The sequence below is a fragment of the Rhagoletis pomonella genome, unplaced genomic scaffold (genome assembly GCF_013731165.1).
Source record: "Rhagoletis pomonella isolate Grant_MI unplaced genomic scaffold, Rhpom_1.0 Rhpom_scaffold_00001, whole genome shotgun sequence".
Lineage (NCBI taxonomy): Eukaryota > Metazoa > Arthropoda > Insecta > Diptera > Tephritidae > Rhagoletis > Rhagoletis pomonella.
The window spans coordinates 63,238,309-63,250,632 of record NW_023458555.1 but is presented as its reverse complement, the minus strand read 5'-3'; the positions used below and the strand labels follow the sequence as shown (position 1 = coordinate 63,250,632).

The window sequence follows — 12,324 nt, the reverse complement described above, 5'->3', positions numbered from 1 at the left end:
GGGAAATTCCAGCATAACTTAATTAATCACCAAACCTACTTGATCAAATTAAGAGTTAATGATTAAAAATTAATTTTTTAATCGCGGTTACGATTAACTGTTTAGGCAGATTAAAATTAATCATGATTAGCTGTAATCAGATTGAATTTAATCGAATTAACTAACTGATTAAAACATCAATCGATTAATGCCAACAATGATTTCACATACATATCACTATACCAAGTTTCAGTTCTCCCCCACAAATACTTCCAGAGATATGTATTTAATATGAAAATTCCAATTTGTATGGGATGGGCCTTAAGTTACCGGACTTATTTTCAGTCTAAGACCATCCTTCCGAAATCCGTAGTAAGTGTACTAAATTTCGTTCTGATCAGAAAACCGGTTAAGGAAGTAGCCTATTTTTCAATCCAGGTCATAAACCATCTTTGAGCAAAATTTTATTTTCAAACAGGTGGCAATTCTTAAAAAAGTAGCCTATCTTCCAGTCTAGGTCATAAGCTATCTGTGTGCAAACTTTCATTCATATCAGTTCAGTCATTTACGCGTATTAATTTAATTAATCTTTCCTAATACGTGATAACTCTTAAAATAGTAGCCCATTTTCCAACATACGCCATAAGCTAGCTGTGCGAAATGTCATGCAAATCTGTTCAGTCGTTTCCGCGTATTAATTTAATTTAACTTTTTTAGCAGGTGGTAACTCTTAAAAAAAGTAGCCTATTTTCCACTGTAGGTCATAAGCTAGCTGCTTGCAAAATTTTATGCAAATCCGTTCAGACTTTTCCGCGTATTAATTTAATTTAACTTTTTTAGCAGGTGGTAACTCTTAAAAAAGTAGCCTATTTTCCAACTTAGCTCATAAGCTATCTGTGTGAAAACTTCCATGCAAATCAGTTCATTAATTTCCGCGTATTAATTAAATTAAACATTTCTAACAGGTGGCAACTCTTCCAAAAAATTAGCCTGTTTCCCACTGTAGGCCATAAGATATCTGCTTGCAAAATTTCATGCAAATCCATTCAGTCGTTTCCGCGTATTAATTTAATGAAACTTTTTAACAGGTGGCAACTCTTAAGAAAAGTAGCCTATTTCCCAATCTAGGTCATAAGCTATGTGTGTGCAAATTTTCATGCAAATCCATTCTGTCGTTCCCGCGTATTAAATAAATTGAACTTTTTTAACAGGTGGCAACTCATAAAGGAAATAGCCTATTAACCAATCTGCCCCATAAGCTATCTGCTTACAAAATTTCATGCAAATCCGTTCAGTCGTTTCCGCGAGATGATTTTCCAAACATCCAAACATACAAACTTTCACATTTATAATATTAGTAAGAAGTAAAATAAGATTGCTTGGCAGCGGCAGAGCTGAAATGCGCAATGAGTTCGTCCATACATACATATATATGTATACATATATATATGTACACATCCATACGTGCATTCAAACATACGCCCAGCAAGAACACTACTAGTTAAATCCCTCATCATGTCACCGGTATATTAGGCAGTCCGTTTATAGAAATATTAGGTAGTCTTTGAGGCCGAGTTTCTAATAGCTTCTTTATGCTGATTGGAAAAACCTACTAGAAACTCTTGTGGACATGTGAGTTTTCATCCCCTTCTGGCACATAGCCATTTAACCCCCACGGAAAGTATAGCGTACCTGCTCACACATATTAAGACTCGCATTTTTTTTTTTTTAATTTAGTAGTTAAAATCTTGGATAATAAAGGGATGAAATACCCATAACAGCTAACGAAAGTTTTCGTTATTCGTTGTATAGAATTTTGGTAGCCATATCGTATAAAAGAAATATGACTGTTGGGTATATCAATGGTTAAATACCTGAAACAGCTAACGAAATTTTCCGCTAAACAATTGGTAGAACTGAGTTAGACTTACCATATAATCCAGTTAGGACTACTGATATTTGACTAATTAAATACCTGAAACAACTAACGAAAATCTCTGTTATACATATTGAACAATTTAGTTACCAAAAATCGAAAATGCGTAAAATTTACATTTTAAATGTGTTTTAATGTACTAAAATAAAAATGTTGACGTCGAGCATAACACGAAACAATAAAAGAAAGGTAATTTAAAACACAACTCCAATCACATTTCAAACAAATTGAATCGTTTAAATGTATACTTGTAATAAAAATAAATAAAAAATAGAACGTGGTCCAAACTTATGTACTAACAAACATAAAAAAATATTCCGACAAATTGATAACCTCGTCCTTGTTTTGAAGTCGGTTAAAAACAAGTTCCAAGCAATTAAATTATTAAATTAAGCGGAGAAATGTGTATAAAACTTTTATAGTTCGCAACTTTAACCTCTATAGCATTCAAAATTTGTGAGGATAGCTTATGACCTACAATGGAAAATAGGCTAATTTTTTGGAAGAGTTGCCACCTTTTAAAAAGTTTAATTAAAGTAATACGCGGAAACGACTGAACGCATTTGCATGAAGTTTTGCGCATAGATAGCTTATGACATTGGTTGGAAAGTGTTAAAAAATGTTTAATTCAATAATACGCGGAAATAAGTGAACTGATTTGCATGGAAGTTTTCACACAGGTAGCTTATGAGCTAGGTTGAAAAAAATAATATAAAAAAAAACTTTTTAATATACAACGCTTTTATAAATGGACTAAAAAGTAGAAAATAATATTTCTCAGTCCCATAGAATTTGTTTTGATAACTTTTGATTTTGAAATTTTAGCAAAAGTCGTTATAACCAATTTATGAGATTGAAAATGAAAAGCGTGGGGCGCATATAATAGCCACCTGAATTGATATGAAGGGTAATATATGATCATATGTATGTGGATATATGAATAACGACCGCTTAAAATCGATCTCAAATTTGTACTTTCGCTGAAGAAATTTTAGGTCTATGTTATGTAGTTTGCCTATTGTCAATTAAATATAATGCTTTGTATTGCATGCATGACGACTGAACGGATTTGCATGAAATTTTGTACACAGATAGCTTATGGGCCAGATTGGTTAATAGGCTATTTCCTTTATGAGTTGCCACCTGTTAAAAAAGTTTAATTTATTTAATATGCGGGAACGACTGAATGGATTTGCATGAAAATTTGCACACAGATAGCTTATGCCCTACAGTGGGAAATAGGATAATTTTTTGGAAGAGTTGCCACCTGGTAAAAAAGTTTAATTAAATGAATACGCGGAAACGACTGAACAGATTTGCATGACATTGCGCACAGAGATAGCTTATGACCTATGTTGGAAAATGGGCTACTATTTTAAGAGTTGTCACGTATCAGAAAAGTTTAATTAAATTAATACGCTTAAATAACTGAACTGATTTCCATGAAAGTTTGCACACAGATAGCTTATGACCTAGGTTGGAAAATAGGCTACTTTTTTAAGAATTGCCACCTGTTTGAAAATGAAATTTTGCTCAAAGATGGTTTATGACCTGGATTGACAAATGGGCTACTTCCTTAACCGGTTTTCCGATCAGAACGAAATTTAGTACACTTACTACGGATTTCGGAGGGTCCGATAAGTCCGATAACTCAAGGCCCCTCCCATACAAATTGGAGTTTTCATATTACATACATATCTCTGGAAGTATTTGTGGGAGAGAACTGGAACTTGGTATAGTGATATGTATGTGAAATCAATGTTGGCATTAATCCATTGATGTTTTAATCAGTTAGTTAATTCGATTAAATTCAATCTGATTACAGTTAATCACGATTACTAACTAGGTTTGTAAAAGTTCCCAGTTTATGTATAATTTTTTTATATTATGTGATTTTTATAAGCGTAAAACACAAAATAGTTACTATAGCTGGTGTTTGGTTTCAAATTCGGACAAACCAGACAACTTAATCAGATTTTATTTTTAGTTGGATTAACGATTAATGTTTAGAAATAATTAAACGTAATCGCGACCAGCGATTAACGATTAAAAAAATGTTATCATTAATCGTACAGTTGATTACGACTAATTAATTTTCATCGTCAAACGCGATTAACATTTTAATCGTTAATTTTTAATCGTTAATCAGATTAACATTTTGCCGACACTGCGTGAAATCGTGTTCATATTAACGGAGAAAAATTGACGTTTTTGGAACAGAGGCGTAGCACCTCCCGTACTGACTGAATGTTTCATATTGTAATGTTTGGTCATATTCAAATGTTTGGGGTAAAGTACTCAAGCTTGGTATGGAAATACATATGTATGTGAGACTAATACCATACTTGTGAACAAAAATGAGAGTTATTGGAAAAGGTAGTGTGGCAACTCCCATGCAAATTGATTTTTCTATGCTGCATATCTCTGGAGGTGTTTATTGCAGAGGACTGGAACTTGGCACAGAGATGTGTATACAAAATTAATTCCATACTCATGGAGAAAAATTTGCGTTATTCGAAAATGGGACATGGTTCCTCCCGTACAAATTTACTGTTTTATACTGCATATCTCTAGAGGTGTTCATGGTAGAGTATAGGGACTTAGTACTGGGGTATGTAAAATCAATTCTAAATTCATGGAAGATTAGGGTTATAAGAAAAAGGGGCGTGGCACTTCCAGTTCAAATTTACTTTTTCTTGCCACATATCCCTGGAAGTGTTTGTGGAAGAATACTGGAACTTGGTATGGAGTTGTGTATACAAAATGTATCAATTGCTCATGGGCAGAGATGGGCACTACCACAAACAAGCGTGAGCTAAAAATGAGAATGTATTAGTGTGTCTGATTCATTTCGCATGGTCGCGTTCTCATCGTTACGCTCTCGTTTCTACACGTACACAGGATACTTACGCTCTTTTAGCACCTGCTAAGTCTCTGCCCATGCCTGCTCATGGGGAAAAATGTGAGTTATTAAAAGGAGGCATGTCGTCTCCCATACATACTCTCTGGAAGTATTTTAAATTTGTTATGGAGATTTATTTTATAAGTGCCGTACTGACAGAATAAATTTCATTTAATGGAAACGGGAGAGCCGGGTTCGGTCTTATAATCTAAAGCTCTTTTAAGGCATTTGCTACAGTAATGAGAAGTGGTATTTTATCAATGCCAGGTTACTAAATTTGAGTTGGAAATATTAGAACCCGTCGTGGCACCTCCAAGAATGTTACACGTTCACGCGTCGTATACCTGGAACCATTTTAAGGTAAACTTAGAGGGATTGATATCTTTCGTATGCCTAGCGCGCAGACGAGATTTTATAATTTCATAGTTTTAAACGGCCTAAATACCTTAACTCACTTAGAAAATAACGAGCTATAATGAAATGGGCACAGAATTAAAATATACCATCATTAAATTATATAAGCTAAGGGTATAAGCTAGTATACATATATATATATTCAAGATAATAATTAAATTTTTGTATATCTATTTTACTTTTTGCTGACTCAGGCGATTTTTTTGTTTATGCCGATTATGGGCCAAATCAATTGACTTCTTAACGTTTTTCTCAAAATTCATTCGGCCCTCGCACTTAAAAAGAATTAAAAATAAGGTGAGCTCGCCAGATAAAAAAGTTTTTAGATTTTTGTTTGTACCAAATAAAAGTTCGTCCACCACTTTCAAACAGATTGCGGATGACGTCGTTGACACTTCCGGAAGCCCCTTTGACCTTATACATATATGTTATCTAATATGAACAAAAATAGTTGTTAGATAGGGGTCACTTTTATATCTTTACTTGTAGTAAATTACCATTGCTTGCTTGAATTCGGGGTTTGTTAGACTTTGTTCCACTTCTGAGGAGATGCCAATATCGCCATTGTGAAGTTTAGCGGAAATTTCTTCCAAATGTTTGTCCTCGATTTCTCCGGTAATTTGGCTAACGGACTGCTGTACCTTCCTGAGCATCACCTTGCACTCCCTAATAAGCTGGTTCTGGGCCATCATATCGCTGCGTTGGACAACCTGTTGAAATGATAAACTCAGTATTATTAGCAAATAAGTATTCAGTATAAACAGTAAATAAATAAACAGTATTCTTTGGATACAAGCTCCGTCTGAAATGCATGAGATACGCCCGGAATCCTTATATGAAAACGCGTTTAGAAGCAAGTTCTTCGAAAGATATCACTGCTTATAAGCGGGGGAGGCTTATATTAGGGATGCTTATAACCGGGGAATACCGTACTGTTTTATTACGTTGTTTGCGAGTGTCTGCTCTATTACAGTAAGTCTGCCCTCGACTTTTTGCAAATAATATTCTATGCCATTCTGCTTTTCCAGGATGCTCCTTAAAAAGTGTGTTATTTCTGTAATGAGGTAAGAGTTTATAAAACATATTTTAAGTATAATATAGAGAATAGCTAACCGATCTTGCTTCCTGTTTAGCGTTCTTGCACGATGTGGGACCCTCTGCATGTAATAAATTTGGAGATAGTTTACGATTTGCATATATCTATATGCATTTATAACTATACAAAAAATTACCTTTATTCATTTCTTGGTATGCCCCCTTGGATGTCGTGGGGCCTTCATCGTAAATGTTGGTTGTTTCCCACCTCTTTTGTCTAATTCTAGTCTGGGAAAGAATATTTTTAGGTAAAGAATATTACCCAACTTTTAGTAAAATTTTTTTTTTTTTTTTTTGTTTTAGTAAAATTATACCTTATTGATAGTCGACATCGAAGGCTCAAAAATATTTTTTTGTGAATCCTTTAGAAAAATTATTTTATATAAAAAAGAATAGACTACATAAATGTATTTATGTCATTGAAAATAAAATCAAATAGATTTAAAAGTTTTTGCGTGTAAACAAATAAACGGAGTGCGTTGTAAAATCGACTACTGCACCGAGTATGAGCCCTAACACTTTTTTAGAACTGTTAAACAGTTGTAGTCCATCGATTCCTATATCAATTAAAATTTCTGTGGATTGTTCTAATAAACTTAAAGAAACTGCTTCAAAGTGTTTTTGTATACCTAAATATACAGATTCGCCATCTGGAGTAGATCGCACTTCAACTTTCTTTTTATTTGTTCCTAAAAGTGTTTTTGCTGACAAAGGTATGTCTTTGAGGCCTATTTTGTGCTACGTATGCAAGAAATCGGAAAGCACACTTTGAGAAATTTTGCTCCTTATAGCAAAAGCCTTTAATTCTACGCACTTGTCCCTATTATAGGAGCCCAAATTTATGGTTTCATTTTCGAAATCTACAGCCCTAAAATCTTCATCACTATAGGGACTGTGGCTCACTGGGCTAAGTGTAGCGCGCACATTTTGGTCAATGGGAGTATTTATGGTCATTGGACCAGAAGCATCAAATATCACTTCCTCCCAAAAAGAGTTTATAGCTGCTGGACTGCAAGTCCCACTTATATCGTTTGCATTGACACAATTTGTGGCCACAGGACAAGAATCACCACACTGATCACTCAAAACAACGCACTCCGCTTTGTATCGCTTTGCATTTTGCAAAAACCTATGCTTTTCTAAGCTCATATAAGTTTGAAAGCTTTTTTATTCATTTTTTAATTAAAATTTCCTTTTTTCACCTTTTTTACGCACAGGACGCAGCACAATTTTATGAAATTCACTTTTGTAATGGCGTGCCAAAATGCTTTTTGACACTTGTGAACAATGTTGCCATTTTCAAAGAAATTTGTCAAAATAACTTTACTATTTCTAACATGAAATGTTCAAATATACACATACTAGCTAAACCCGCGGGTTTCACCCCACGTTTTTATACAAATATGAAAAATAATTTAATGATGTTATATTTTATTTCTGTGCCCGTTTCATTATAGCTCGTTATTTTCTAAGTGTGTTAAGGTATTTAGGCCGTTTAAAACTATGAAATTATAAAATCTCGTCTGCGCGCTAGGCATACGAAAGATATCAATCCCTCTAAGTTTACCTTAAAATGGTTCCAGGTATACGACGCGTGAACGTGTAACATTCTTGGATGTGCCACGACGGGTTCTAATATTTCCAACTCAAATTTAGTAACCTGGCCTTGATAAAATACCACTTCCCATTACTGTAGCAAATGCCTCAAAAGAGCTTTAGATTATAAGACCGAACCCGGCTCTCCCGTTTCCATTAAATGAAATTTATTCGGTCAGTACGGCACTTATAAAATAAATCTCCATAACAAATTTAAAATACTTCCAGAGAGTATGTATGGGAGGCGACATACCTCCTTTTTAATAACTCACATTTTTTCCCATGAGCAATTGATACATTTTGTATACACAACTCCATACCAAGTTCCAGTATTCTTCCACAAACACTTCCAGGGATATGTGGCAAAAAAAGTAAATTTGAACTGGAATTGCCACGCCCCTTTTTCTTATAACCCTAATCTTCTTCCATGAATTTAGAATTGATTTTACATACCCCAGTACTAAGTCCCTATACTCTACCATGAACACCTCTAGAGATATGCAGTATAAAACAGTAAATTTGTACGGGAGGAACCATGTCCCATTTTCGAATAACGCAAATTTTTCTCCATGAGTATGGAATTAATTTTGTATACACATCTCGGTGCCAAGTTCCAGTCCTCCGCAATAAACACCTCCAGAGATATGCAGCATAGAAAAATCAATTTGCATGGGAGTTGCCACACTACCTTTTCCAAAAACTCTCATTTTTCTCCATAAGTATGGTATTAGTTTCAGATACATATGTATTTCCATACCAAGCTTGAGTACTTTACCCCAAACATTTGAATATGACCAAACTTTACAATATAAAACTTTCAGTCAGTATGGGAGGTGCTACGCTTCTTTTCCAAAAACGTCAATTTTTCTCCGTTAATATGAACACGTTTTCACGCAGTGTTGGCAAAATGTTAATCTAATTAACGATTAAAAATTAACGATTAAAATGTTAATCGCGTTTGACGATTAAAATTAATTAGTCGTAATCAACTGTACGATTAATGATAACATTTTTTTAATCGTTAATCGCTGGTCGCGATTACGTTTAATTATTTCTAAACATTAACCGTTAATCCAATTAAAAATAAAATCTGATTAAGTTGTCTGGTTTGTCCGAATTTGAAACCAAACACCAGCTGTAGTAATTATTTTGTGTTTTACGCTTATAAAAAGCACATAATATAAAACAATTATAACTATTGTTATTAGTAATACATAAACTGGGAACTTTTACAAACCTAGTTAGTAATCATGATTAACTGTAATCAGATTGAATTTAATCGAATTAACTAACTGATTAAAACATCAATGGATTAATGCCAACATTGATTTCACATACATATCACTATACCAAGTTTCAGTACTCTCCCACAAATACTTCCAGAGATATGTATGTAATATGAAAACTCCAATTTGTATGGGAGGGGCCTTGAGTTATCGGACTTATCGGACCCTCCGAAATCCGTAGTAAGTGTACTAAATTTCGTTCTGATCGGAAAACCGGTTAAGGAAGTAGCCTATTTGTCAATCCAGGTCATAAACCATCTTTGAGCAAAATTTCATTTTCAAACAGGTGGCAATTCTTAGAAAAGTAGCCTATTTCCCAATCTAGGTCATAAGCTATCTGTGTGGAAACTTTCATGCAAATCAGTTCAGTTATTTAAGCGTATTAATTTAATTAAACTTTTCTTATACGTGACAACTCTTAAAATAGTAGCCCATTTTCCAACATAGGTCATAAGCTATCTCTGTGCGCAATGTCATGCAAATCTGTTTAGTCGTTTCCGCGTATTAATTTAATTAAACTTTTTTAACAGGTGGCAACTCTTCCAAAAAATTATCCTATTTTCCACTGTAGGGCATAAGCTATCTGTGTGCAAATTTTCATGCAAATCCATTCAGTCGTTTCCGCGTATTAATTTAATTAAACTTTTTTAACAGGTGGCAACTCTTCCAAAAGTTATCCTGTTTTCCACTGTAGATCATAAGCTATCTGTGTGCAAATTTTCATGCAAATCCATTCAGTCGTTCCCTCATATTAAATAAATAATACTTTTTTAACAGGTGGCAACTACTAAACAGATAGCCTATTAACCAATCTGGCCCATAAGCTATACGTGTACAAAATTTCATGCAAATCCGTTCAGTCTTTACCGCGTGATGATTTCCCAAACATCCAAACATACAAACTTTGACATTTATAATATTAAATTAAGATATTAGTAAGATAACTAAATTTTAACTAGAATTTAGATATGTGAGTATGTAACAATTAATATTTTACGTTTTGAGAACAAAATTATTAGTTTCCTTTACTTTTTAATCTTGGTATTCGAAAAAAAATTTTATTTTATAACATGATATCGGCAACACTAGTTTCACACTTGTCATAAATATGCGCAACTTGTTGTCTCGTTCTATCTTGCAGAGTTGTAGCATAATAAAAGTTTGGCGCATAATTCAAATGAAGGAGTCTAAAAGAGCAAGATGTCACTTATTAAAACAAGTGTCAGTTAAATTTATATGTATTAGTGTCAAATCCAAATTTTGTAATTGTGTTGGAGTTTCAGGTAGTCGCTTCTTGCTGGTAGGTTTCACTGCAAAAATTTTAAGACTGTGTGGTAGGGTTTATATATGTAGTCATGTAAAAAATAATAGGGATACGACATTTTGACCAGTTTTGGCTATTATTCTGTTTAATGTGTACTATTTTTTAAAATAATACAGTTCATTATCTAACAAAAACCGTATAAGTCCATATTTCAAACTTAATAATAATAATAGATTGGCGCTTAGACATATGTTAGTGTTTGGCTGAGCTTTTCCTCCGATTTGTGGCGTGCGCCTTGATGTTGTCACACAGAGCGGAGGGACCTACAGTTTTACGCCGACTCCGAACGGCGATTTTATTTTTATGAGAAGCTGTTTTTCATGGCAGAAATACACTCGGAGGTTTGCCATTGCCTGCCGAGGGACGACTGCTGTTAAGAAAAAACCTTTTTCTATACTTTTTTCGATGTTGCTTTGACCAGGGTTTGAACCCTGGCGTTGCGGAGTGGAAGCGCGCACTGCTTACCACTACACCACAGCGGCCGACATATTTCAAGCTTAGTGGGCTTTATTATTGTAATAAAATAATAAAAACTAAATAAACAAAAGAAAAATAGCCGAAACTGGTTCAAATCTCGTGCCCCTATTATTTTTCACATGACTGATAAAAATTGTATCCCGATATATCCATTAAAAGTATTTTTGGCCTCTCTCCCCCTATAAATGCAACTACTGCACGCGTTGTTTTAAGCCTGGTTGCGAAAAAAAGAAATGGTATATTTAAGGATGTATCTATCTATGCAAGTATGTGCACTTGCCTTCGTTTTTCGATTCAGCGCCATTTTTTTCCTTGCAATAATTTTTTCAAAATTGTGAAAATATATTCTGCAAAGATTTGAAACATATTCGTAAGCTTTTAGTATTTTAGAAAAGCGCGCGAAGTGGTATTGAATTCAGAGTATGTACATATGTACGTATGCATTACAGTATTAGAAACCGTTTCGATTGTAATGCACTTGTAGTGAAGCCATTTTATCAAGCGTTAGACACAGTTTTATTTAATTCCGCGGCTTGTTTGACTTTGAAATGGCTTTCTAGTGCTGCACTTAACATCTTTATGCTCAAACATTCTTAAGCGCATTTTAAATGAAAAATAAATTCTTTATTTGAAGATTTAAGTAAATCTATGAGGAATCGAAGGCCGCAAAACTTTATTTAAGTGATTCAGTATTACTAAATGTACGTTCATATGTATAAAACATACATACATATTTATTGAAAAGCTATAAAAACGAGTGTTATAACATTATAAAGGGAAATGAAATTATCTATGTACATATCGTCGTTTAAAGTACTAAACCGTGTATTAACAAAATGCAAAACCGCGTATGTTAATTATGTAAATTATTTTCTAGAGAGTAAAAACACTCACATTTCAAAATGGTTCTCTATTTCATTAAGCAATCGCATTTCTGTCTAGTATATTTCAGGACGTATGGAAAAGGATTGAGCCAAGAGCTTGTGTGAGTAAGCGCACAGCAGTGCGCTCGAGTGACAAAAGCAGCCACATTAGCATGCTAAAATGACTCGCTTACATATATATAAACGAGATTTGGAAGTTTTTATCCAGATGTCCAATCGACATGTATCGTAGGAAAGGTCTTGCAGAGTGTGTCCAGAAAATGCATGCAAGTTTAATAAACGATTATCCCAATTCTTAAAAGTTAGGCTAAAGTGTTGCGAAACAAAAAACTTGTTTTTTTGCTTTTTCCGATTTAAGGGGGTACACCCAACATATTTAATATTATTCTATAGGCCAATACCTTTCAAACGATACCTTATAAATTGAGTTT

At 34.0% G+C, this 12,324-nt stretch overlaps 1 protein-coding gene across 1 annotated transcript; it reads right to left on the bottom strand.

Moving 5' to 3' along the window:
- Window positions 1–5,433: 5,433 nt before the first annotated feature.
- On the bottom strand, window positions 5,434–6,276 carry LOC118751828. The gene is made up of 3 exons (XM_036486646.1): window positions 6,176–6,276; window positions 5,729–5,941; window positions 5,434–5,663 (listed from the first exon to the last, which is right to left on the bottom strand). The coding sequence occupies exons 2-3, from the start codon at window positions 5,921–5,923 to the stop codon at window positions 5,508–5,510; spliced, it is 351 nt and encodes a 116-aa protein (XP_036342539.1). The 5' UTR covers window positions 5,924–5,941; window positions 6,176–6,276; the 3' UTR covers window positions 5,434–5,507.
- Between the last annotated feature and the right edge of the window lie 6,048 nt (window positions 6,277–12,324).

Coding starts and splice junctions, on each gene's coding strand:
- LOC118751828 (XM_036486646.1), bottom strand. CDS start 5,923: ATGATGGCCCAGAACCAGCTTATTAGGGAGTGCAAGGTGATGCTCAGG. Junction 5,664..5,728: donor CCGAATTCAAGCAAGCAATG/GTAATTTACTAC, acceptor TGTTCATATTAG/ATAACATATATGTATAAGGT.